We start from the raw sequence: 27,788 nt of genomic DNA on the forward strand, positions 1-27,788 counted from the left end.
CTGACTCCTTCAGTGGGTGACACCAAGCTTGGAGCATGGGACCTATAAGCAGCATGGCTACTGGCTCTGCTAACTGCTGCGCTCAGCTCCTGGCACATTCACCATCATCTCAGCATGCAGCTCTGGCAGCTCACTCATCCTTCACAACCCAACAGGGCTAAACCTGCTGCCAGCTCCGCAGGCAGAGTTGGGGGCTGACCCCACACTGCTGGAGTCACCCCAGAGAAAGGCCGTGGGGGCTGCACTCCCGCCTGCAACTCTCTGAACGGCCCTCTGCTCACCATGTTTGCAGGCAGGGCCACGCACCACTGCCCACTGGCCTGGCGTTCATCCTCCCAGCAGGGCCTTGTTCCCCACGTGCCACGCACAGCACTTAAAGGGAGCAAGATTTCGGGCGGCCTCCCAGCCTGCTTTGTTTCCTTCCCACGAGAGCTGCCGGGACGGGCGGTGGCAGCCCTCGGGACGGAGCTGCACCCTGAGGGGAGCCGCAGCCTTCCCACAATACCGCCACGCCCCATCGCGGTGCCGCGGGCACGGGGCAGCCGTACAGCAAAGCGGCGGCGAAGCGGCGCTGCCCTGAGAGGGAACGCGGGGTCCCCAGCGGTCACCTCTCGTCCCGGCCCCTCCCTCCCCCCGCAGCTCTGCGGAGGCGGCAGTGAGAAGCTTTAACTTTCCCCGGCGGATCAAGGCCCCTCCGTCACCTCGCGGCCCCCTCGCACGCCGCTCCCCAGACGGCACCCGGCCGCCATCTGCTCACCAGGGCCGGCCCCTTCCCTCCCTCCCTCCCTCCGCCCGCCGGGCCTGCTGGGCCTCCCGCCTCGGGGCAGCGGGGCACCGCGGGGCTTGACGGCCCGACTGCCAGCAGGGGGGACGCTGAGCGGGCGCCACCGGGAACAGAGCGAACGACCGAGGAGGCGGGAAGGGAGAGCGGCGGAGGGGAGGGGGAGAGAGAGGCGGGGAGAAGTTTATTCTCGGAGACACCTCTCCGGGGCGCGGCAGGGTGCCGCCCCGCGCTGGGGCTGGGCCGTGCGCTGGGCGCCGCTGCGCGGGGATAGCGGCGGCAGGGCGAGCGCTGGACGCGAGTCCCCACCCAAGCGAGCGCGGCGGCAGTAAGCGGTGCTTCTGGCGTACGGACCGAGCGCGGCCGCCAGCCAGCTCTCCTCCCCGCTCCCTCCCTCCCTCTCTCCCGCCGCCCGCGCTTTCCTTCCCTTTCCTTTTTCCTGGGTGCGCGAGGAGCGATAACAATGGTGGGGCGCAGCCTCCCGGCCCCCGCCCTCGCCTAGTGGAAGCGGTGCCCCCCGGCAGCCCCTCCACCGCCGCCGCCCCGCCCTGCGGCGGCCCCGGGTCGCGGAGCGCCTTGCTGCTGCCGGCGGCGCTGCCGGAGGCGATGGTGCCCGCGCCGGGCTTGGTCTGAGCGCCGCCTACCCGCTTCGCTGCCGCTCCGTCGGCGGCGCTCCCGCGGGGCAGCGCCCTCCAACCGCGCTCGCTCGGGCTCGAGTGGAGCCGGGGCAGCTGGCGAGCCCGTCCGGAAAATAATACCAATTAATAATTAATAATAATCGAAGCAGAGGAGAAGAGGGAGAAGCGGAAGAAGCAAGTGGATAATGTCAACCCCGAGCAGATTCAAAAAGGACAAAGAGATTATAGCGGAGTATGAAAGTCAAGTGAAAGGTAAGAGGCGCGGCTCCCGGCCTCGGGGCTCGGCCTGCGGAGGTTGGCCCGGCCCGGTGCCTGTTGCCCGAACTTCGTGGGGCGGCGGCGCGGCGGGGACCCGGCGGCGGAGCACCTTCCGCCGGTACCGTGGGGGGAACGCAGAACGCCTCCGGCAGCGATACCGAGGCGAGAGACAATGGTGAGCCCGTGTCCCTTTCCCAGGCTGCCCCCACCCAGCCCTGGGGATTGTGGCTCAGAAAGAACGATCGCCGGGTATTGAATGAGCCTTTCCAGCCATCCCAGGAAGTGTTTCAGCCTCGCACCGCCGGGCTGCGTCGCATCCAGGCGTTGTGCCGGAGTAGTGCCGGCTGAGCTCCGGCTCTCCTTTTCTTTGCGCGGCGTTTCCCCGCTGCAGAGGACGAGAAAGTGGCGGGTGGCAGCTCCTCGGGGCTTTTCTACCCGGTGCTGTCGGCGGATGGCTTACATAAGACACAAACGGCAATAAATTCGTACTTCGGGGATGGGTGTGAACCTGAGACGCGGCACCCAAAAGGCTGCGTTCCACCTGGGCTCCGGTTATACAGCGATGCGGGTGCGCTCCCTGTAGCCGGGGTGGGCCCCGCTGCAACCGCTCCTGGTGCGCGATATGCGGGGACGGAACGCGCCCCACGCAGCGCCCGGAGCTGCGGGCCTTCATTGGGCGGGAGGAGCCCGTCCGCTGCTCGGAGATCTGTGGGTTTCCTGTAACCCCGCGGTGGTTTTTCTCCTCTTATCTCGAAGAACCGATGTTGCAGGGTCAAATGATTCCTGCGGTTTTGTTGTTTTACCTGAGAGTGGTAGTTGTTTTTTCATTCTTCTTTCCAAGCTTAACTTTGTGTGTGTGTGTGTTTGTGAATAGCTGTCAGCTATGAAAGGCTTTTTTGGGTCCGGGGTGAGATTTAGGCTTAAAATAAACAGGGGAACTGCCAGACACAGGGGTGGTGGGCAGCCTGGGGTTTCTGAGCTGGCTGGCAAGCTGTAGCTTGGGTGCCTGCTGGGAAGGGCTGAGGCAGATGAGCCTCTGGAGATGGATGGGGCTTGTCCTGCTCATTGAGCAGGAGAAATGCTCATGATCCAAACCCTTCTGCAGGGTGTGCAGGCTGCTCTTTGCCTCCTTCTAACATGATTGTCAGGGGCTCACGGTGTTTATTATTATGGCTAGTTGCTCTGTAAGCCATTCTTATAAATAACAATACTCTTCCCTTCAGCTAAGTGCATTGGCTCATTTCATGAACAACAAAGACTCAGGCAGCAAGCACCTCTGATAACCATTCCCTCCTTCAGTGTTATGGTCCCCCATCCTAACTGCAAAGGGAAGTGGCATTTGTAAACATAGCTTGGTAGGAATCCTGACTTGCTTTGCTCCTCTGTGGGGGTCCGTACAGTCGGGTTCTGACCATCCAGCTTAGGTTGTTGGTGTGCAGCTGTTTGGTAAGATGTGCTGGGCTGGAAATTGTGGCCAGAGCTGCTCTGTCTCCAAGTGGTATCACTACAATGCTCTTTCATGTCACAAGAACTCTTTGTATTAAGGGGTAATTCTGCTTGATGTTAGCACAGTGATAACACATCAAAGTTGTGATGCCATTGTGTGATACTCTGAGAATCTTTTTGATATTGGGAAGCCAGGGGCTAAGGAATCAGTCCTAATTAGCCAGCTATGTAACTTGAAGAGACTGTAAATGCAGGGAACCCAGGTCCCTGCATGCTGCCAGGCTTTCATGCATGAGGATAGGAGAAAGGGTGTGGCCAGAAAGCTTTTGCTGTTTGTGGGGTTCACCTTGGTTAGTGGTTTGCTTGCTGCTGCTGTGTTTGGCTGCCTTAGGGACGTGGCGATTTGGCAGCTAACTGGCCATTGGATGTCCTTTAGACATCCATGTGAGGGAGTGTAGCACCAGTACATCCCTTACCTCTTTACCAGTTTGCACGCAGCTCAGCACACAGTGCACTGCTGTTGGTGGTTCAGAAACCATATCCCCTATGTGTGCACATGTAAATCTTGTTCTGAGATATCTGAGTATTGATACTGAGGGAAAATGGGCCTCTTTTGTACATCACTAGAGGAGCATGCATGTGGTGCTGGATTTGGAAATAAGGGTTTAACAGTGCTGTTCTTCAAGTAGCTTATTTTCTCATTACTACTTCCCACTAGAGGAGTTACAGATGTTAATTGTTCTGTCTAGTCCCTGGGTGGTGTAAACTGACCTCCTCGGGTAGCTTAGGCACTCCTCTAGCAGTACCAGTAGGTTGGCTGTTGGTTTAATGGATGATATCCACCCTAGGGTTCTGAAAGAGATGGCTGATATTGCCAAGCTGTTCTCCATCGCATTTGAAAAAGGATGTCATCTACCTGGACCTCTGCAAAGCCTTTGACATGTTCCCTCGCCACATCCTTCTCTCTAAATTGGAGAGGTGTGGATTTGAAGGATGGACTGTTCGGTGGATTTAAAATTGGCTGGCTAGATGCAGCCAAAGTGTTGTGATTAATGGTTTTGTATCAGGATGGAGGCTGGTCACAAGCGGTGTCCCTCAGGGCTTGGTCTTCTTCCAAACGTCTTCATCAATGACATAGACATTGGCAACAAGTGCACCCTCAGCAAGTTTGTAGATGACACCAAACTGAGCTGTGCAGTCAGTACATTGGAAGGAAGGGAAGCCATCCAGAGGGACCTGGACAGGTTGGAGAAATAGGCCCATGAAAACCAAATGACATTCACTAAGGCCAAGTGTGGGGTGGTGCACTTGGGTCAGGGCAATCCCAGGTATTTATACAAACTGGGAGAAGATCTCTTTGAGAGCAGTCCTGCAGAGAAGGACTTGGAGGTTCTGGTGAATGAGAAGCTGGACATGAGCCAGCAGCATGCGCTTGCAGCCCAGAAGGCCAACTGTGTTCTGGGCTGCATTAAAAAAGGGGTGTCCAGCAGGGAGGGGGAGGTGATTGTCCCCCTTTGCTCAGCTCTCGTGAGGCCCCGTCTGGAGTACTGCATCCAGGCCTGGGACCACCAGCACAGGAAGGACGTGGAGCTCTTGGAACAAGTCCAGAGGAGGGCAACAAAGATGAGGGCTGGGGCACCTCTCCTATGAAGAAAGGTTGAGGGAACTGGGCTTGTTTAGCTTAGAGAAGTTTCTGGGGAGACCTTATTGTAGCCTTCCAGTACTTGAAGTGTGCATATAAACAGGACAGGAAACGGCTGTTTATGAGGGTGGATAGTTATAGGACAAGGGGGAATGGTTTTAAACTGAGACAGGGGAGGTTTAGGTTAGATCTTAGGAGGAAATTTTTCACATGGAGGGTGGTGATGACCTGGATCAGATTGCCCAAGGAGGCTGTGGATGCCCCATCCCTGGAGGCATTCAAGGCCAGGCTGGATGTGGCTCTGGGCAGCCTGGTCTGGTGGTTGGTGACCCTGCACACAGCAGGGGGGCTGAAACTCAATGATCATTGTGGGCCTTTTCAACCCAGGCCATTCTGTGATTCCATGCTGTACAGGAGCTGCATACCTGTGTGTCAGGCGGAAGCGGACAAGATGCTTCTGACTTGTGGGCTGAATACCATGCTTTTTTCTTTTTTTCCCCCATTCTTAAGGCTAATTTCTCTTAAGAACTCGAGCAACTGTAGAAATAAGGGAATTGCGTTCCTTTCCTTGCACACTGTATATAGGACAGAAGGATATTTCTTTAGGATGTCATAATGCTAAAGCTAGATCTGTTTAGATGGATACCTGTAGCCATTGTTTTGAAGGATATAGGAATGATTATGACAATGTGGGTATCCTAATTTGTAAAGACAGAGGGGCAGATGGGAAGTACTGCTTGGTTCTGAAACTCCTTACTATGTGAAAGTGAGCTGTCTCGAGATGCTTCTCTTTCAGTGTGACCTTGTGGCTTCATAGTCTTGTTGAAGCACCTACTTCTCAGCGGTGTTCCACTTCTTAAGCAAAAGCTTTGGAGGAAGCATCAAGAGCTTCTTTTTTTCAAGAATATTTTGACAGTTTGGAGGAATGACTTAAATTATTTCTAAAGTGGCTTGGGCTGTGTGCAGGCTGTATTGGATTGCTGAGTGAAATAGCTTCTTAGAATATCTCTGATCATCTAGACTGCCAATTGCATGTGATTTTTTTTCTAAGGAAAGTGGTAATTTTATAGGGCTTCTGAAGTTCTTGGAAGCACATTTCTTCCCAGCCGTGAAGCTGAATGGAGGTAGGGAGTGGTGGTAGGCCTAGAGCTAGGGAGGAAAGGGTTCTATTTAACTAAGCAGCGGACTGGTGGTATAGTTTGGAATATTACCCTTCTGATACGTGACCCTTCTGAGATTTATTCACAGCATATCTTAGTTCAAAGCTATTCCTTGACTCAATGATCTGCATTAGCCTTCTGTTATACTATATTATGCTATCTTTTGTATTCTGTGGACCAACCTGGTGTGGCTAATAATGTCAAATATTGTATATTAGTAAACTTAACAAGCAATCTGTGGCAGTGAAGAAATATAAGAGTGTCTACTGAGGTCTTTGTGAGTATCTCAGGTATGAAAAGTGGTGAGCTAGTGAGATCTTGAATACCTGGTTCACTACAGAAATGTATTCCTTCAGAGAAGAAATGTATGGTAGTAGCAGAGGGGATTGGAGCTGTTCCTCAGGAGCTTACAGGAGATTCAGGTGTTAAATTGGCATGTTTATTTTTTAAGACTTAGAACTGACTACAAGAGACATGTGCTTCTAATAGGTAAGCATTGTGCAATTTGTCTATTTGGTGAGGTCCTCTGTGTTGTCTGAACTGCTGAAAACAATTCATCTTTTGTCCTTCCTACCAGACCACATCTTCAACTGAAAAGGACTAAGAGAAGAGCTACTTAGACGCTCCCTTTTTCCAACCTTTGTTTTACAGTTGGAAGTGACTGAATAGAAATATGGTGCTTTTAGAAGGCATGTCCTAAAGCAACTTTGTGAAAGGAAACACTTCCCTAAGATTGATGTGTACATGGACTTCTCCTGAACAAAACACCTGTTTTCCACCAAAACCAATTTGTTGAAACTCTGTATTAAATGGTCCAATTCACTTTTAAGGAAAACAGAAATTAAGACTCGTGAAAGCAAATTTCAGTTCATTCTAGATTAAAGCAATCTAGAACTAAAACAGCATCAGAAATCTTTTGGAGGAAGGCTGAGCTGTAAAATAAAAGTTGGGTTGAGGTTTTAGTAAAGGTGTCTTAATCACTACTTTGAAAAATAAAAGGTATTGATAACGCTGTAGGTAGTTCCTGGGTTTTATTTGAAGGTTCCAGTTTCCAAAGTTTAGGCTTGTCAAGTATCATTCGTTCAATAGAAATTTTTCTTGTCAAGGAACTTGGCCACAATAACTGGTGTGGAGTGGATATTGGTTTCCATGTTGCTTATGAATTGGAGTTATATGTTGTTGAGAGAAAGAGAATAAGGAAGAGTAGTTCCTTACATTGTTTTTTTCCCCCACTACTTTCTTCTGGTCTCTTATCCTCTACAGGATAGAAATCTCAGCTCTTTGGGTAAACATCAGTGAGTCCATAGTTGGATATACAGATGAAAGAGGTACCTGCAGGTTTAAGAAGTTCAGTCACAAACTGAACAGGCTTTGTCATCTGTGTATTTGGTACTTGTGGCTTTCTCATAGATGTTTTGGAATACAATCCAAGGAGCTTGTATTAGGTCAGTGCCATGCAGCAAATTGTTTGGGTGGTGTGTAACCCTGAATAGAGCCTCCTTCCCAGAGGTCATAAAGGAATAATTTCAGATGTTTAGATCTCTTAGGTTTTTCTTTCTAGTAGTTACGGAACAAATTATTATTATTATTTTGTACCTTTTTGGAAAACATGACCAATGATCAGGAAGATAGATTTGCTTATTTTTTTCCTGGTTTGACTACACGCTGCAGCTGCTGTTCCCCAGTCCTGCAGTGAAACTACATTTACTATTTCAATTGAATTTAAAGGTGAATGAAATCCTAATTGCTGTAGCACACATGACAGGACAAGCAATGAGCGGGTTGTCTGACCAGTATTTCTTTCTGGAAGAATGTTTATCATGTCTGACCAGTATTTCTTTCTGGTAAAATGTTGATTATAACATATACTTACTGTGTAAGATTTGTCTGTACCTGCACTTCTTTTTCCATTATTCTCTCTAAGAAAGGTTTAACTTGTTTCTGCATCTGTAGCAGTTTGGATGCTTCTTTAGGGCTTTTTTTCCTTTGCAGATGTACTTTCTGTGCAGTTGCACTATTGCAGAATAAGGCTCTAAATCATGCTAAGGTTCATTTAATTTCCTGCCATTATCTTTTATTGGTCACTTTTTTATGAACTGAAGTACCGGTTGATAATAAAATTAAACTTATAGCTTTGAAATGGCTGTGGTAAGATGCAATGGGGTCCAGATTTCATCTTATTCTCTGCCTCAAACTTCTCTTGGGCTGGCTTTTGCCTTTTATTAAAACTGTTTTCCCTGTCAGTCAGAGCTGATGGATGGTAGTATTGGAAGGAAGCAGGTCAGTGCTGCTGAGGCCCCAGAAGTCCCTTGCTGACCATGATACAGCCTATTGGAAATCACTGACCGTGGTCTGACATCGTGTCATGTCTGATCTCCGCTTTGGGCAGGGCTGGACATCAGGGAGTGCGCAGATGGATCTGGACAGGTCGTCAGTGGGTGCCTGTGCTCTTGTGGTGGTACTTTTCAGATCCTCTTCAAGCTGCTGTGACATCTTGCTGGTGCAGTACTCCACACATAACCTTTCTGATCTCTGTAGTGGAAATTAGTGCTACCTTAGCTTTTATTAATCCTTATTAAAGTCTAATCTGTACTTACTGCTTGGCTTTCACAGGGCAAAAAAGGCTTAGGAGTTGTGTTTGGGGTTGCTTTCATTTGCAGGCAATTTGTGTTGCTCTCTTTGCTCCCCATGTGCTGCCCCCTCTGCTTTTTGGAGATTTCATCCTTGTGGCAGCATTTTCCCTGTGACTTGCTCCTCCTGCTCTGCCAGCTACTGAGCTGATGACCTTTCTGGGACCTGCTGTGAGCCTCCCATGCAAGGCCACCAGGCCTGGCTCCTTGCCATGCAGTCCATGAGTTGCAGGTGGCCCATGGCCTGGAATTCCTTCACACCTTTTTCTGTCCCATTGCCTGTCTCTCAGGTAACTTGAAGGGCGAGAGGTGGTGGGGCTGCATGTGCATCAGGAGGAGGAGGAATGCCAATACCAGAGGCAGTGGTTGGAGGCAAGAGGGCTGACAGAACTACTTTGTGTTAGTGGGGATCGGCAGGGCTGTGCAGTGAGGGAGACTGTTGTGAGCATGGGGCTGTGTTCCTGGCAAGAGGCTGAGCTTTCTACACAGGGAGGTTGCTTGCTGCATGTCTTTTACATTACCAAGGCTGTGTCGGGGACCAAAACCAGAGAAGTTGGTTATCACTGCTCTTTTTCCTTTGTTTCCAGGATTTAAACAACTGTAGGCTGCTGTAGCAGTTTGTGTGATAGTTTGCTCCTGTGGGAGTACTCCAAGGCAAACAGTTCACTTTGATCTGTTGTAATGGGAACAGTAATCCTGAGATACCGCTTCCTCAGGAATCTGCTGTGTTCTGCTGCCTGAGGAAATTACCTTCTGGTAGACATGCAAGTATGTCACAATTCAGTTGTGGCCAGCAGGCAGGCTGAAGGTGATCTGTTAGGTTTTACCTATGCTCTGCCCAGTGATTCAGAGCAAAATGTTCATACCCCAGAGCTGTTTGCTGTTGCCTACAGCTCAGTAACCAAAAAAGGAAAATCTCTTCAGTACTCCCTTCCCTCTCCTCTTTCTGTTCATGTGACTTTTTCTCAAGTACACTCTGTGTGAATTTCAGGATGCAATTTTCAATCTCGCATAGTACAACCCACTGAAAACCTTGATTTTTACCTTATGTGTCCAATAAATCTTGAGATTGTGACGCTGTCTTTTTGTGGAAAGCACGATAATGTTGTGTAGACAACCTGAGCCAAATCTAATGCTCTGTTTTGTGTATGGACCTGGCCTTGGTTTAGTGTTGCTCCCTGCCTGTCGTTGAGAACAGACATTGTAACCAACAGTTTGCCTTCTGTAGAATGGAAAAAAACCCACTTGGTTTAGTTCACGGTTGGCATAATCAAATCATCCCAGCTCTAGGTGCGCATTAATGACACAGGTACTGCAGGTAGGAAAAGAAGGTGCATTTTGTGGTCTCTCACTTGAAATATTTGGGCAGAAAAAGGACCCAGCCTCCTGTGTCAGACAGAAATCCTGAGGAAATGAGCATTAGCAAAGCAAAAATGCTCTCCGAAGGTGCTGTGGAGGAAATGTGTGCTTTATGACCTGACTGTAACACTCTTGTCTGTGAAATGGGTTCTGGATGACCTGTATCATTAATTTCTAACTCTGTACAGTGCAGGACAGCTCAGCTGACCTGATTTTAATGAAGACTCTGTGCAGGTGTATGGATCTGTGTTTCCCTTGATCATAGTGTTCATGGTTAGGTGGGGACTGAGGGTTGCTTTTAAAACGGGGGGGGGGGGGGAGATCACACTTTTTTTTGCCTGTCTTTTTTTTTTTTTTTAGGAGAAGTTTCAGTAGAATTTGCTTAGAAGTACAATCGTGCATTCATCAATTAAATTATGCCTGTTAACTTTGATGTGTTACTTATTATTGAGTGATAACACCTGTTTGAATTTCAAATGGAGACTCCTGAGCCTTCTTATTACACGTGTAAATGAAGAGAGCTTTTTAGATTGTGAAATAGAGGTAAATTCCAAAGATTATATGAAAATACAACATTATATAATGAATACTGCAAAGGTTACAGAGGAATACTGCATCTGTGATGTACCATTTCTTGTTAACCATACTGAGAATAAGAAGCAAGTACAGCTGACTTACTGAATGATGACTTCCAGGAAGTAATGACTGCAACCCTTGACATAATTGGCTGCTGTGGGAAACAGAAATGACTCCTGCACATTCATGTAAGCGGACTGTCCAGACTGCTTAACTGACTCAGGGCTTACTCATCTGAGTTGCTCCGCGTGTAGGATCTGCCAGCAGTTCACTGGTGCTGTGTTCTGTCAGAAGTCTTCAAGGTGCTGCTTGGTCTCATCGCAAGTAGATTAGTGCACACTTTTTGCTTTGCTCTACCTGTGTGTGAGACTAAATAAGGAGATGTGCTGATTCCTTTTCACTTTCCACTGTCCATACTTTCATATGGTAAAAGATCAGTCTCTTGTGTGTTAGCCAGTTCTGAAGTATCTGCTTCCTGAAAAGCAGAGGAGTCTGCTCATGTTTACAGAGTACAACAGAAGCCTAATAACATTCAGTGATAGCTCTTGTATGGCTCTGTTCTTATAACAACCTGTCTTCTTTCAAGCCTTGCTGCTCTCAGCTTTTCCTCTCTGCTTCTTTTTAAGTGTAGAGAGGATAAACAATCCTAAGTGCGAGGTCAGAGACAAGATTTAAAAGGAAAAAAGAAAAAGGTGTTCATTCAGTACCAAGATAAGCAGGCATCTGAACTGAAACTAACTCAGCAATTAAATTACTGTTTGGAAAGTAGTAGAGTAAATGAACAGTTATCACTGTTATATTCTATTTATTATTATTATGGAACAAGGAGACCCATTGCTGTTTTCTTCCAGATTCCAAACACCTTTAGACTTGCAGTGTTGACTTTAACTAATTGCGTGGTGCATCCAGTCATTCTTGTCCTTGCTTCTTAGGTGCACTGCAGTACAAACCTCTGTACCGAAACATGCTGAGATTAAGCTGATGGGCAGAAAATAAGGCTTCATCCTTTGACAGTGTTTATGGAGACATTCAAAATGTATATTAAAGAAAGTCTGTACCTTAACACAGGGTACTTGACACACAGAGATTGTAGCATTGCTGCTTGTGTTTAGATGGCACAGCATGCTTTTTCTCTTGCAAATTCCTAAGCTGTTGGTTAGTAGAAATGAAAGTGCATCAACTCTTGTTAATAGGTGCTTTGTGGCAAATTGGTGTCTCTGTGTTCCTGGCATAAATGGCAGCTCCATGAAGATGTGGCTATGTCGCAGAATGCTGGCTTGTTTGCTCTGTGTTGCAAGCAGGTAGTGGTATGTTTAAGAAGTTTATTTTTTTTCCTAATCTATGATGGCATTGCTTCCCAACAGACTACTTGAGGTTAAGAACCAGTGTAATAGGATTATATGTATTATGTGTCTTCTTAAGGCTGCTGCTGTGTATTGGTGCCTTCCTAATTTCCAAATAACAATGGATAAAATTAGTGAGATTTGTAATGTCGTGACAGAAAATAGAACAAAAGTATTGATCTCAGGTTATCTCTCCTCAAAGCCACAGTGAAATATGGAATGGGAGCAGATGCACTGTGCAGATCTATGGGGAGCCCGGTGTGGATGGTGAGGCCCATCAGGGCTGCTCCCCTAGAGCTGCTCTGGGGAGCCTTCAGCCAACACACACCCTGCCTCAGTTCTTCCCTGGGCAGCCTGCTGCGAGCAGTCTGTGCGCATCAGCAGCTCAGCTCATCGGATTACAGTGACTCTGTTGTAATCCTTTAATTGCCAGCCACTTCTGGTGCCATGATGTTGAGGTATGGGTCAGACACTGTGCTGCTTGTACAACGCTGCTGTTGCTCTCTTTAACTTTACCTGAAGAAAGGTGGAATCCCCATGTAGCCTAAATCATATGGCTTAATTGAGAAACAACCAAGAGTACCTTGAACCACCCTGTTCCATATACCTGACTGAAGTTACTGAGTGGTCATTTAAGTGAAATCCAAATGGTCAGCTGTTTATCAACAAACTGCTGTTAAAACCTAAACCCGTTATCACAGAATGGTTTGGGTTGGAAGGAACATTAAAGCTCACCCAGTTCCAGCCCTCTGCTGTGGACATGGAAGGACACCTCCTGCTTTGCCAGGTTGCCCAAAGCCCTCCCCAACCTGGCCTTGATCTCCTCCAGGGATGGGGCTTCCACAGCTTCTGTGGGCAGCCTGTGCCAGTCCCTCACTGTCCTCTGAGTAAAGAATTTCTGCCTTTTATCTGATCTACACCAACTCCCTTGTCATATCACTTCACTCTCTAATAAAAAGTATCTCTCTAGATTTACTGCAGGTCTCCTTTGGATGCTGGAGGTCTCCCTAGAACTAATAAAATGTGACTATGAAAATGCCCACGTTTCTGTTGAGCCTGGGAGGTTAGGAGATTTGAGAGTTGGGGGATTTACTGGTTTTACTCCAGCCCTCCTTAGAGTCTCCTTGCTGCTTCAGGTGTCTTCTGCCAAGGTATTATCATGTTAATCATTCTGAATGATTCTGCAGGCATTCAGGGATGCACAAAGCCTGCTTTTGTGGAGGTATCTCTAGTACTGTAAGTGAAGGAAAGTATGAAAAAGTCAATGACTGAACTGGAAATGAGGAAGTTGGTCTGTATTTGTGTCAGGCTCCAGCGCTATGTCTACCTGCTAACTTAGCAGAACACAAGGAACTGAATGCTGAATTTAGTGTAGCTCTGCCTGATCATACACAGAGAAAACTGAACCATGTTTTTGTTATGAGACTAAAAAAATGTTTTAAGCAAATCTGGTCCAGTTTATGCGTATTGCAGTAGGCCGCAGTGAGGCGTGGAGCGCTTCAAGGCTAGTGAAAGAATGTAGGTAACTGGCCAGTGAAGAACAAGTAGCTAACACATGTAACCTTGGCCTGTCAGTCTTTGCCTCTATGTCAGAGTATCCCCGGGAAACCTTTCTGGACAGACAATGGTAACTGCTTTATAACACTGAGCAAAGAAACCCTCTTTCACATCAAGAGGGAGGAAGGATTGAAAATAAGAACCGAGGGGTAATTCCTCCAGCCTGTCCCACCCTGGCTGGCGATGCAGCAGATTACTGAGGAGAACGGAAGGGAAGGCAATGGGACAGGTCAAGGAGATGCAGGCAGGCAGCCGGCCAGCTCAGTGGAGCTCTATGCTGCTTCCTGACGGCTGCAGGATGGCTGCTGTGTAACTAGGGAGGTCTTGGCTCAGGTTGGAGGGAGCAGACTTTCAGGCTACCACAGCAGTTTTCACACTCTTCCATATGGGCTTTGAGAGGCATGGGGTGGAAAGTATCCTGTGGGATTAAATCCGTAAAAGAATTTTAGATCCTGTGTTTGTGCTTTAGATACCACGGTTAGTTTTCCCTTTAGCTGCTGTCTCACTACAGAGGTGTCTGTGGGTATGTGTGTGTGACCGTGTATACAGGCCTACGTGTTTGTTCTGCGCACTGTTATAATTTGAGGCACAGCACTTCTCTAGGGTAGCTCCCCTTATTTATAGACCAGAAGCTGCTTTGCCTCCAGCTGTAAGAGGGAAGAGATAATGCTGGCCCCATCCTGATGTAATCCGAGTTGCCACCAGCGATGACCTGAAACGTTAAAGTTTCTTTTGCTGAGCCATGTGGAAATCTATATGATACTGTGATGTTAGGAGCCTGATCAGTGCGTCCTTCCTGGTGATCAGAGCATTCACATACAGAGTCTGCCTTCGTATCTTACTGCCGTTATCTTAGTCGGTATTGAGCCTTGAGTCTCTTATCTCCCATCTTGCAAGTGACTGCTCCAAGAATGAGGTAACGGAGTATTTAGGGACAAGCCTCCCCCTCTTTTTGTGTTTGGTGAAGCTGGTCTGCTTTTCCCCAGACTTAATGAATATTTAATTATTTGCAGGGTGAACACGAATCCATTGCCTGGTGGTTAAAGCACTCACCGAAGAGATGGGTTTCACTGTGTATTCCAGCAAGCGTGCATTTCTCTTCTAATTTTTTAAAGGGGTGAAAAAGGTGAAAGGGGGAACAGCTATAAAAAAGATGTTTGCCACCTCTCTAAAGTGAGAGTACTCATATTCTTAATCTGGAAGGGGGAAGTATTCAGAGGATACCTTGTTCTTTTGTTGCACACGATCATACTGTATACAAAAAAAACAAAACTAAAGCCCAGCCCTTTCCTTTGTATTGATTTTTATTTTAATGCCTTACAGGTGTGTAAAGCAATCTCTGGGAGATTACCTCTGTGAACAAGTGTTAATTCAGAAGTGCTGGAAAAGTGCATGAATGAATGTCTGTTTGCGTGAACCTTTGCTCAGGTTATTCTTTCTGCAGTACTCGATTAATGCAGTGTATTTGATGATCCATTGCATGGTGATTCTACTTTCTGGTTGCCTGAGTTGCAGATTTACAACCAGCTTTCACTGCAGCCACCAGAACTTATCCCAGAAATATCCCTGATTTCAAGTAGCATTTTGTTTCTTGGTGACTTTTTGTTGGCTTATTTATTTATTTATTTATTTAGAGTGTGGAAAATTTGTCTCAACTTATGTTTAAGGAGAAGGGAAGTGGGTTTGCAGATACTGCTGAATCAAATCTGCAGTTGTTAATCAAGCAGCAATTACATGCTGGGGGTTAGTGACAAGCAGAATGGTCATAGAGCTGTTAATACAGTTGTAAGAAATGCAGTTCAATAGCTGCAAGAAGAGGAAAACTGAACACCTCTTTATTGGTCATGACGGTTGATCAGGTTATTTCCCTTGCAGAACTGTTACGTGGGACAGCAGGCAGGCAGCACCTCAGGCAGCCAGAGCACCTAAAGACGTTGGGCTTTACGTGGGTATATTAAAATGCCAGTTCTTTACTTGTGGTACTTCAGCTGCCTGTAATGAAGTCAGGTTGTTTGAACAGCTGTGTGCAAAGCACTGTAACTCAGAATCAGCCAAGGAGATGGAAATGTCCACATTCTTTTTTATACTTCATTTTGGAAGGGAGTTTAAGGCAACCCTTTGGGTATGTTTCTGAATTTGTGCACTGGAATATATTGTGTTGGAAAGAATGATTTGTATTTAGTTCTGTCCTGCGTGCCACCAAGTTTCCAAGTAATTTATAGAGTTACTCATTTGATTACTTTTTTTTTTCTTTTTTTCTCCAGCTGTAATTGAATGTTGTATTAAATGAGGAGGTGATGCATCCTGAATCAATAACAGTTCCTACTGGATAAGAATTTTGCTTACAAGCATATTAAAAAGACAAGAAGAAGATAAACATATGTGAAGGACTACTAGGAAGTTTAGTTCCTGAACTTCATGTAATGTGTCGATCCCTGAGTTGTAACATCAGACTTGAAGCAAATGTGCTTTTTACATTTCATGGCTTTTTTTCTTTCTTAGCGTTGCTCATTTTAGGGGATTTGAAAACACATTTAACTCCAAATGCTGGGTTTTTTTTTTAGATGCCATCTCTGAAATTACCTTTTCTCAATACGATATTGATAACGTGAGATCACGAGATTGACTTCTTTTGGGGAGCCTTTGCCTTGTGTATATGCCTATATGGGAGATACATTAAAGGGGAGGGGATTCAGATCACTTACTGAGACCATAAGGGCCATTATTCATATTGCAGTGTGTTTATAGCATTGGAATTATCCTTTTGAACTTCATCTCAAGAGTCTGACATTCCGTGTAGATGTACCTTCTGTATTATTGTGCCAATAGGCCTGACGGTGGAAAACACTTTAAGTCTTTCATTCTCCATGACTGGTACAAAACTATTCTTTAACTTGATCAAGTGCATTTAATTTGAAGCGAAGAGGGGTCTTTGTTTCAGGTGGCAGAATGCACTGATGAGACTTGCTAAGTCTGCAGGAGTTTAGAAGGTGGCTGAAGATAGTCTTGGATTTTGATGCAGACTTCAAGCTGAATGAGTATTGATGAAAATAGTGTTTTCCTTTTGTCCTGGTTTCAGCTGGAACAGAATTGATTTTTCCTTCATAATGTCTGGTGTGGTGCTATGTTTTGGCTTTAGGAGAAAAACAATGCTGATGACACGCTGATGCATTAGTTGCTGAGCAGTGCTGCAGAGAACCAAGGACCTTTCAGTTTCTCAGCATCTCATGCTGTCCTGCCATTGAAGAGGGCAGTGGGGGGCACAAGGAGCTGGGAACAGAACCAGGACAGCTGACCTAAACTGGTCAGAAGGATATTCTGTACCATATGATACCATGCAAGAAAGCTTGAAAATGGTGGGGAGTCGGCTGGGGGAGCAGCCACTGATCAGGGAGTAGCGGGGCATTGGTCAGTGGGTGATATGCAATTGTTTGTGCATCACTTGTTTCCTGAACGTATATGTATATATCATTATCATTACTATTATCTTAGTAATGGTTTTTCTTTCAGCCTATGAGTTCTGCTTTGTTTTTCCCACTCTCTTCCCCTATCCTGCTGGTGAGGGCCATGTGAGCTAACATGTGAGTATGGTGCTTAGCTACCTATTGGGATGAACCACAACACCTTTGTGAGTTTCATTTTGCAGTGATAGCTGGAAATGGCAGTTATGGCCAACATCTGGTAAAGAGTCAGGCCCTGTTTACTTGAGCTTGGAGTTTTTTAGCTGGTGGCCTAGGCACTGCTGGAGCTGTGCCCCCACCAATGGATGGTATAGATATGTATAGACATCTCAACTCTCTGTAATAAGCCTTGCTTACAGGATAAGCTTCAGACCTGCTCCTGTAGTATTTCTGTCAGTTAAAGCATTAGGCTTTGTAGTTCATTCAGTGCTGTGAATAGTTGCTAACAAATGCAGGGCTAGAGGATTGAATGAAGTGGTACTGCTTTCTAAGCAGTATAGTAGCTGCTGTGTGTGTCCTGTTACGCACAGCCTTGTTTACTTTACATGCATGAATCTGTTGACCTCACTGGGGCTCTTAACCTTCCCAGGGCCACTAATCTCCATAAATGTCGACAGGATTGGGCTTAATTTTGGCATGGAAATATGCAAAACAAATGAATCAAACTGTGAGTCATCACTTAATACAGCCAAAAGTTCTGACCTAGTCAGTCCTGTGCCCACGTGTCAGCCTGGTGCTTGTGTGAGAGCTGGTGGGCTCTGTCCATGCTTTGGGAATCATGGTTTCATGGGACTAGCAGTGGACTGCAACAAAGGAAGCATAGCAGAATAACTATGCTGAAGCAAAGCGTGAACTGTCAAGCACTGAAGGTATGGCTCACAAGACAGAATTAATTTCACAGAATCACAGAATTGTAGGGGTTGGAAGGGACCTCTAGAGATCATTGAGTCCAATCCCCCTGCCAAAGCAGGCTCCCTACACCACGTTGCACAGGTGGTGCAATTTAGGCTGCTGGAAGGATTATACACGTGCTACAGAATGTTTCGAAAGCATTCAGGATGCCTTTAGAAAACTGCAGTGGGGACTTCTTAAGTCTGCAGAATGTTGTTCTCCTTTTTGTACGTCTAGCTCAACCAAAGTATGGTGTACTAAGGTCACTTTTAAAACTTATTGCAGGCAACGGATTGTTAAGCTAATTCAGATAAGTGATGTGAACGTTGCTTTAGTTCCTGTGCTGTAAAATGCAAAAGCACAAATGTGGTAACTACAAGGTACTTTTTGATTTTTTTAATCTTTTAAACCTTTGAAATGTTGGTGTGCTTGAAAGGACTTCTAAATCCTTTGGATACTCTGTGCTGCCTCATATTGTGTTCAAAATCATAGCAGATAAAGGAAGAGTGATCAGAAAGCTTAGTGTAGCCAGAGCGTCACGACCTGTTATGTAAAACAACATTTGGCAGGGCCTTCCCAGCTGCTGTAAATGAAAGCTAACAGCATTTTATTGGCTGCTTCCACTGCCTTTATTGCATAATCTGAATATTTATGACCCTATTAATATGTTTAGCTGGGAAATTGCAATATTGATGGAATAAAGGTTCCGTGGAAGAGTGAATGAGCAGAATGATATTTGCATCACGAACAATAGATGTGTAAATATTAAAAAGCCTTGTGCTCATATTTGAAAAAAAGGTTGCTGAATTGCTATTACATGCCATTTCCCTAAACATTTTCACAGGGAAAGCACTTTGGTGATGGGATAGTGTTGCTGAATATTGTGTAAAACAGAGATCGCTAACTGGGAAGTGGTAATTAAATAATTTTTAACACAAGTCCCTGAATCTGTAGGCAAGATGCTCTGTTGCTTTGAACACACATTGCCTGCTGGGTTAAACCACAAAGCCTTTGTGAGTCTGTTTCCCAGTCATAGCTGGAAGTGGCAGTCATGGCCAACATCTGGTAAAGTGTCAGGCCCCGTTTACTTGAGCTTGGGAACTGTAGACCGGAAAGAGCTTATCAGAATTGCCTGTATTTGGAGAGTTGGTTTGTGTCGGATGTGGGGCAAGCTGTGGGCCGATTTGTTCTTCTAATGATTTTTTTTTTCAGTGGCCAAGATTTTCCTTTCTGCCTTTTGCCTCTCTTCATCACAGCCCATTGCAACTCCTTGCTGTAACCAGATGATGTTGTATGGCTGGACTCTGCTTGCTTGTGCCATCCTTTTACTGCTTGCACACTTGTTTGTGTTCCGACCATGCTTGGAATGTGTGGCAAGCTTGGTCAGGAGATGCACAAGGAGCTGTAAGGTGTTTCCCTTTGGAGCACCACTAATTCTATAGATATCTGTACATTTCTAACAGTCAGGTGTGTGGAGGCCTGACACTTGCAGTCAGTGGCTCCAGAGCCTGTGAAGTTTACAAATGTCACTGATTCCGAGCTTCTTTGTCATTCTGCAGGATATATAGTGTGGTTAACTATAGGCTTCTGGAAGGCTGAGCTGGAAAGGGAACTTAGATTTTATTGTGAATGAGTTGGGGTTGCTGGTCATTTTTATACTGCATGTAGATGTCAGTTCTACATGCTGTAATCTGTCTAAAAGCTGTTGTCCTGTCTTTTCCTCTTGTCTCTGAGTATCACTACTGAAGTTTCTGAGATATAAAGCTCTTGGTGGAGGGCCATTCTGTTTACAATAGCATTGTGGGTACTAGCACCAGCTGTGTTGTGTGCTTTTACACTACACCTATTTCTGAATGAATATTTCTTATGGTTTCTACTTCTACCTTCACCACAATGAGTACCAGGGGCAGCTGCATGCCAATGTAAGCGTACAGAACATTGGAGAAGTAAAGATAAATGGGTGCAGGGTGTGTGGAGAGAGTTTAGATTCCAGAAGAAAGTGTAGATTAACACATTTTTAAACAATACTTTGTCCCCAGGCCAGTTTGCTTTATCCACTTGGAAGCTCCAAATGAGCTCTCTCCCTTGTGGGCATTAGAGGTTTAAATGTGTATTGTTCTGGGTAATGGTATTGTGCAGTGGAGTAAGGTTCACAATAGAACAAAGAAACCTTGATTTGGATAGGAGTTTCAATTGCATTTTTTGCTTTGTGTAAGAGAAATTTGCATTAAATAAGATAAATAAATAAGACAATGGATAGGGTGGAGGGAATTTGGAAGGAGCACATCTGTTTACAAAGTTAAGTGCCAAGTTTACAATAAACCAGTAATTTTTACTCTGGAAACTCTTAAAATAGGATTCTCCTTCTCCACGTGCCTGAGTAAGAAAAGATATTTTAAGAAAATACTTTTCAGCTTTTTCAGTGATTAGGTTTGAAGTTTTTCTTGCTTGCTTCAGTCTTTCATACAGCAAATGCCTATATTGCTGTGTAAAATTAATAACAGTCTGTTTGTGGTTTGTTTTTGTGGTTTTTTTGTTTAGATTGGTACATGCATTGTAATTTCATTCCTCCTTATTCATCTTTGTGCATAGTTTCAATAGTCAAAATACAATGCAGTATTTTTTTTAAACACTGAAGAATGATAGTAAATCTTTTCTGCCCTTTTCAGGGCTGTACACTGCTCTCTGCTGCAGAGATCTTGAAGACTGTTTAGACAGTCTCAGCAAATTGTGAGCATGCAATAAATTTTGAGCCTGGGACTAAAGGAACAATATACAGTAGGTTCAGAGTCTTTGTGTCACTGAAATGACCTTTTGCAAAAATACAGACTACAGTCACCTCTTCATTTCGGTCACAGGTGAGAGGAAGCCTGTGTGGTAGATTAGAAACAGTTTTTCTTTTGCATTTATGTCTTATTTACTGTTTTATTGCATGCAATCAGACAACACATTAATTTCCTGTCTTAAAATAATTTTTTAAAGGAGCACCTTAAAAAGATGGCTGTGGTGAAGCTTTGGCCTTCTGTGCTGTGCCTGCCCTCTGCAGTTTGGATGCCAAATCCAGCGGTGACAGAAGACAGCTGTTTGCTGGGATAGTTTTCTGTTGATTCCGTTCCTTGTTTGGGCAAAAGAACTCTCTGACATGGGTTAAAATGCTCCATTTTCCTGATTCCCCATCTCTTTGGTATCATACAGCCTTCTGCTCATTTCCATCTGGACAGCATTTTCCAGAGCAAAATCCATAGTGTTTCTGTGAAGGACCTACTAAAAACTCAGTAAATTCAGGAGAAAGCTGGCACTGATTTCCATGGACTTTTGGCTGGGTTTCTGCAGAGGAAAGGCATAGCCTTTTGTATTAAGTAACTGATGTGAACTTCACTGGTCAAAACTTTATTCTGTGGGCTTTTTGAAAAATAGTAGTTTTCCAATTTTATGGAATAAACAGATAATTCTGTTTCAAGTGCAGAATGCAGTAGATCTTACTTGTGGAGATGCAAAGGATATATATCAATAAACTGAGAACTTTTAAAAATCAGATGCTCTGACCCTCATCTTGCTTTCCTTTAGCTGGATCTTATACAAGTAACTCATTAGCAGAATAAGGCTGTTGTCCTTCTTCCCCTTGGAACAACCTCAGCTGGCGCTTGGGAGCCTTTACTTCTAAGAAGAGGCAGGGACATTTTGTTGAATTCATAGAATGTGCAGCTAAATTACTCTTGCTGTTGCCTGGCTTGACCATGACTTGTTTGTCAAAAGGTGGCTGGGTAAGGTAACCTCTGTGAGGCTGATGCTATTAACTTGAGAGGGTAAGTCTAGAGTGGGCTTGTTTGTTTTTCTTATGAATATCAGTTAGTAGCCATTGCCTCTTGTCTTTTCCCCAAGCATTAATGAGTTGAGTCTGGTTCAGTCATCTGTGCTGCCCTTGCCCCCAGCCTCCATCACATGTTTATAGATGTAATTCAGATACCTTCGAGCCTTCTCTTTATCAGGATGAACATCCCATCTCTGGCATCCTCCCCATTATGTCAGATGTTCCTGTGCTTTAGTTGTCATTGTGTCCCCTTTGCTGGAGACTCTTGCTCTGGTATGCTGGTTGTACTGGGGAGCCCAGAACTGGACACAGCACTCCAGATGTGGTTTAGCACTACTTGATAGAGATGAAGGATCAACTTACGCTACCTGCTGGCATTGCATTCATTCCTAGTGCAGTCCAGGAGGCTGTTGGCTTTCTTTGCCATAAGGTCGCACTGTGCGCTTATGGTCAGCTTAGTGTTCACCAGGACCCTCGAGACGTTTTTTCTCCAAGCTTCATTCTAGCTGGTATGTATATACTGGTGCCTTGGGTTATTCCTTCCCTGATGTAAGATTTTGCCTTTGTCTTTGTAATACTTTGTGAAGTTCCTATCCATTTCTCCAGCTATTCAAAGTCCCTCAGAATGACAGTGCAGTCATGGTGTATCAAATGTTCTTCCCAATTTTGTGTCATCTGCAGACTTGCTGAGGGAGCATTCCGATTAAATATCCGGGCTATTAAGATATTAAACAGTACTGGCTACAGAATTACTCCTTGGGTTGCGTGACTGGCAACTTCATCCTGGTGATGGCAGGCCTTTGAGATCAATAATTCAACCAGTTTTCAGTTCACTTCACTGTTCGTTCATCTAATCCAGACTTTTATCAGTCTTTCTATGAGGATGTTGTAGGAGACAGTACTGAAAGCATTACTGGAGTCAAGATAATGTTCATTGTTTTTCTTTCATCTGCCAAGCCAGTCATCTCATTTAGAAGACTGTCAGATTGGTCAGGCCTGATTTTTCTTTTTTTTTTTTTTCCATGAATACATACTGACTGTTTGCAATTACCTTCTTTACTATGTTTAGAAGTAACTTCTGGAATTATTTGCTGCTTCTCCTTCCCTGGGATCAAGGTGAAATTGGATGAGTTGTAGTTTTCTGGATCATCATCCTTTTTTTGCTTGAAGATTCTTCTGTTGTTTCAAATTCAAAGCATTCCTTGCTAGGTTGGCTGGAGATGGTTTTGCCTCCCAGTGCTCTTGCCACCAGCTTGAATGAAATTGAGATATGGGATCCCCATGGTGGGAGTCTTTAAATCTGTCTGGGCAACCTGTTACGTTTTTCAGTCATCCACACAGTAAAGAAGCATTTTTAAGAACCTTTTTGTTTGTTGGTGGTTGTTTGTTTGTTTTTTTCCCTTCTTGAAGACGAAGTGCAAATATATTTCCACTTTTTTGTACGAAGTGGCATCACTCTCCCTACTGGAGAACATGGAGGACCGAGGAAGCTTTGCTGATGTCCTTTTGCATCCACTTTTGATTCATAGTCTGCCAATTTTTTTCACTGCTCACCCATCCAAACACCAGTGGTACAGCCTCAGAAATGGTGTCTGGCGTATCTTGATGAGTGTCTGTTGCCCTTCTGGAGGCATTTTATCAAACCAGAGCAGCTTAAATACAAGCTGGCTGTTCTGCTGTTGGATCTTTCTGGAATGATCTGAGAAGGGTTAATGTTGCTTGTGAAACTCCCAGTGACTGCACTTCAAGTCATCTGTCTAGATTAGGAGATTCGGTTTGTTGGGCTTTCCCTGGCTTTCCAGTTTAAAATCAATTTCTCTCCTGGATCCAAACGGAACAGAATATGTGATGCAGATGTACCAGCAGAGAACATGTGCTTTGGATGGATGGATATATAGTGCTAATTAACTAAATATAATGCAACTTAGATTAAATATTGAAGCAATCAAGTAAGTGCTAGTCCATAGCTACTGAAATCTGAACTGCTACTAAAGATTTTGTTAATGAACCTCTTTAGCTAAGCAGTGATATTCCTCTGTAAGCTTTTTAAACTGATCATGTACCGAATAATTCTGGAATGAGTTCTGCAAGGTGGGTGTAAGACAAGAGCGTCCCAGTGGCATGCACTGACTATTATCTTTGCAAGAATTTTCTCTGGGAGCAACAAGGAAATCTGAAAAACAATAATCTGTACATCTCTTCCATGTTAATCGAGCCCTAAGAAATTCATGCCTACAAACCAAATGAAAATGGAAACTTTATACATTTTGTCAGCAAATAGCAAGCTATCAGTCACAGCTACAGATGAAAGCTAGCACGACCTACATCTGTCATGTTGTTACAATGGTGCCGGCATTACAGTGCCATTGTTTAGATCTAGGGTCAAGCCTGCTGAGACCTCTTTTTATTCAGCTTTGAATGTATCCATTTTCATTAAGTTTTTCAAAGCCGTATGAAAGACTCAGTGGGGTAAGATGTGGTGATGTTGAGCCTAAGTTAGTACTGCAGCTATCAAACTATCTCATGGTCACAGATGGTCACTGCAATTGTCCACACCAGTCTACCACCGGAGCTGCTATTGAAAGGGCACAGAACTGGTGGTACAAAGGGATGCCTTTTTTTCCCGACAGTAAATGAGTCTACTGTTGCTCCAAGCTGGCATTATGGAAGGTTTTGTGCAGGAGAAGAATAGCTGTTGACAAACCAGTTTCCATGCTAAAAAATGCTACTCTTATTCCTAAACTTAGAGATCTTTCCTTGGGTGAATAACGCTGTCTGACTAACAGCAGAGTGGCATTTGCAAACTATTTTCATTGATTATGTGGATGATGGCAGTACTGGGAGTCCTAACTCTGACAGCAGTAAATGCAAGCTTGTTAACGTGCTAAACAAGGCATGCTTCTGTTCTGTAATTCCATTAGAGGAAAATCTCTTTGACTGTACACTGTTAAAAACATCAGGGGCATTAATTGCTCAGTTTCTGTGTTTAATCCTTAAATGTTAAGGTGTCTTTACACAGACTGAAGGAGTTCAGCTGTTTGTCTCACTGAGTTATCTAATGCGACTGACGGGGTACCACAGGCCTTACTCTTTGTGCTGAAACATAGTCTAGACCTAGTAAATCTTCCAAGCCATTCTTACTGATGATGTGAATGTGCATTTTGTTTTGTCCTTAAACAGAACTGCTTCTTCAAAGCATTAACTACCATTTTCCTCTTTTTCTGGTATGATGAGCTGAAAGCCTCCATACAAACAGTCTGTGTTTGTTGGCAGCCTGTGAAGGTTCTGGTAAGATTAAAATAGTTCTTGCCTGAAAGAACAATGAAAAGCAATAAAGCCGATTTCTCTTGTATAGGATCCTTTGTGGCCTGTGACAGATCAGTTTACCGCTGGCGAGGGAACCCTTAAAATTCAAGTGACCACTGTGATGAAATGGATGCTTGTTCCTGAACAGGAAATATCAGGCCTCTGTGGAGACTAGCTCTGTGATTCGCCCCCAGACATTTAGAATTTGTACTTTAATATTAGGATGTGAGAGTAGGGTGGATTTTGTGTTGGTGTTGTTGTTGTTGTCTTCCTTATCCTACCAAAAGCTGTCCGTTGGTTAGTCTCCTGTGCTGTAGTGGAATTTTTCAGTCCCCGGAGGCCCTCCATGACTTCTGAATGGCCTGTTGCCCCAGGAATTTCATAGCTCTCCGAGTACATGAATGTTTGTTTGTTCATTTTGTCCTTTCATCTGGCCCTGGAGTCTGCTGCTACATGAAATGTCTCAGCCAGGCAGGTTTAAGTTACAAAGAGTATATTTCTGCATGTGAGAGGTATTGAACCTGGTAATGTACTTTGGCTTTCAGTTACTAGAATTAAATACTCTTGTGCCAAAGATGGAACTGCAAAGGAGAAATATTTTTCCCATAAGATGAAAATCATTTACACAGGGGTGGGTCTGGCTGTTCCAGAAAGAAACTTCCAACTTTCTTCTGCTTGGATTATTCAGTTAACAGGAGAATCTAAAGAATGAGACTTCTTGCCTGGAGAGAGATGGATATTGATGATATTCATGATTCTGAAAGAACGAAAAGGAATTTGATGCTGACCTGAAGCAGGGTCACTTAAGCAACCAGTCGTTCTTAATGACTTCAGTCAATGTCCCTTTGCTTCAGTAGTCATGGCTCTCTGCTGCCTTGTTAATGCTGTGCTCTAGTGAGTGTCACGTCTCTCCTTTCTTACAGTGCACTGCATGCAAATGATCCCTAAGGCAAACAATGCATATCATTTAAATTTGTCAGTAGTGACTTCCTGGAAGCTGCGTCCTGATCAGGGTTGGGGTGGGGGCAGCTTCTAGACTGGTAGTTTCCTTTCTCATAGCTGGTCAGCATTTAGCATGATGTCAGTGTACTTTTATGCTGTATATGACTCAGGCAGAAGCTTTTCCCTATTGTTTCTTTTATAACAGGTGCTGCTAGACTAAATGTTCTTGAGCCAAGCAATACATATTTCACAAATATATAACCCAGCACAGAAACCACCAGCCTCTGTAGGCTGTGGACCTGTGAGGCCTGAAAGCGGGAGGCTGAGACTGATGCTCATGTGACTTGAATTATGACCTTACTGCTCCACTGAGGAGTGGAATCAGCTTTTGGAAGCGTTGGGAATAGCCATAGCTGCTTCAGCAGCCCTTGTTGCAGGCAGTCCTGCTGTGGGTCATGTCACTTATTGGCAGCACTAGGACCTGTCAGACCTCTTGTATAGGTGGACTGTTCTGACTCATTTCAGCAGCCTGGGACTGCCACTGTCTTCTGCAAATTAGGCCATCAGTGAGCTGGTTGGGCACTGGTCGTGTTTAATTTCTAGTTTAGGTAACGCTGAAAGAGAACTGCTTTGGACTTTTCATAGTCATTCATGGAACAGAAATAACCTTTTCAGCTACAGTTCAACTTCCCAGGCGGAAAGGAGTTGAGTGAGGTCTCTCCCTGCCAAATGCATTGGAGTGAGGGAAAGGATCTTATATATGTGTTCATTAGTAACCGTAAGTTTCATTGTAAGGTGCTGTTTTATCACTTGCTTTGTACACGTCAAATTTCTAAGCATAACTGAAGGAGCTGATTCTAGAGTATGGTAGGCTCTACTGAGGGAGTAGTTCCTGGTGCACTTAGGTCTGTAGGACATTTAGACTAGTGGTGGTACTTCCTGCCTAGTTTCGGATACGGCTACAGTCAGATGTAACAACAAACTCAGAATGCTGCTCAAAGATCTAAGGGATCAAATGTAGCTTGTGTTGGTGTTTCCTTCTGTTTTCCAGCTTTACATTACAAATAAAGGAAAAGTCTATCCAAATAGATTTTCACAGGAAATAAAGCATTAAATGAAATGTGCTTACTTCGTAAATTATATTGAGGGTTAAGGTAACAGCAGCCTTCTGAAAAAACAAACTGGCCGAAGATTTGGATGCCTGAAGAGAAACCTTCCTACTTTGAAAGGAAGGACGTGAGCTGAAAAGCTACTACTCTCCATATTAGAGCAAAGCCAACATGTTGCTGTTTCTGCTGCAGAATGAACCTCATTTTCATTGCCCCGGTTTCATAGGAATGCTTAGCTACTTAGATGTCTAATGTGATTCCGCATGCATATCTTTACTATTTTAGTGCCTTAAAATGTTACTTATCTAAATGTTACAAACTCCATTTTTTAGAATGTGCTTTTAAAACTGAGTTTGCAATTCAGTATGTGGGTTAACTTTTTGTTGGTTGTAAAATGATTTCTGAATATTTACCAAAAGCTGATCAGCATGGAATAATAGCTGAAAGCATCCCTAGTCTTTAGAGAGATATCACAGTCTGTGACTGACTTTAAATGTCTGACAGTCTCTCTGTGTGCTGATTATGGCCATCGTGATTTCCTTCAAGACACTTCTTTGTAGCAACCTATCCTGCATTATGGCTTTCCTTTGGAAGAAAAGGAGAGATTCTGCCCAAGATAATTAGGTTTACCCAGACATTTTCTATATTCTCTAGGAGCCTGAGGGATGCTTTGGCATTCCAACTTGGCATGAGGAATGGAGGATCCTGGAATTCATCAGCTTGGGGCTGTCACTAGATGAGAGCTTTCTGAGAGCTCCTGGGACTTTGTGAAAAGCTACTAAGGGTGTGCAGCCAGAAAACTGGGCAGACAAACCTGTTGACAGCAGACTTATATTTGCTGTTTGTACCTCTTCTGGAAAATGTTTGCAGAATTGCTT

The 27,788-nt window shown here is 44.7% G+C and overlaps 1 protein-coding gene across 2 annotated transcripts in view; it reads left to right on the forward strand.

Annotated features, from left to right (window-relative positions):
• The first annotated feature begins 1,435 nt into the window (after positions 1 to 1,435).
• SRGAP1 (SLIT-ROBO Rho GTPase activating protein 1) overlaps positions 1,436 to 27,788 on the forward strand; it is a 136,425-nt gene continuing 110,072 nt past the window's right edge. The window contains exon 1 of one of the 2 annotated variants that reach the window (XM_072333979.1): positions 1,436 to 1,671. In XM_072333979.1, the coding sequence (XP_072190080.1) occupies positions 1,605 to 1,671 (67 nt within the window). In that variant the 5' untranslated portion in view covers positions 1,436 to 1,604. The remainder of the gene's footprint in view (positions 1,672 to 27,788) is intronic. The other variant, XM_072333971.1, reaches the window with a different exon arrangement.

Source organism: Excalfactoria chinensis, chromosome 1 (genome assembly GCF_039878825.1).
Source record: "Excalfactoria chinensis isolate bCotChi1 chromosome 1, bCotChi1.hap2, whole genome shotgun sequence".
NCBI lineage: Eukaryota > Metazoa > Chordata > Aves > Galliformes > Phasianidae > Excalfactoria > Excalfactoria chinensis.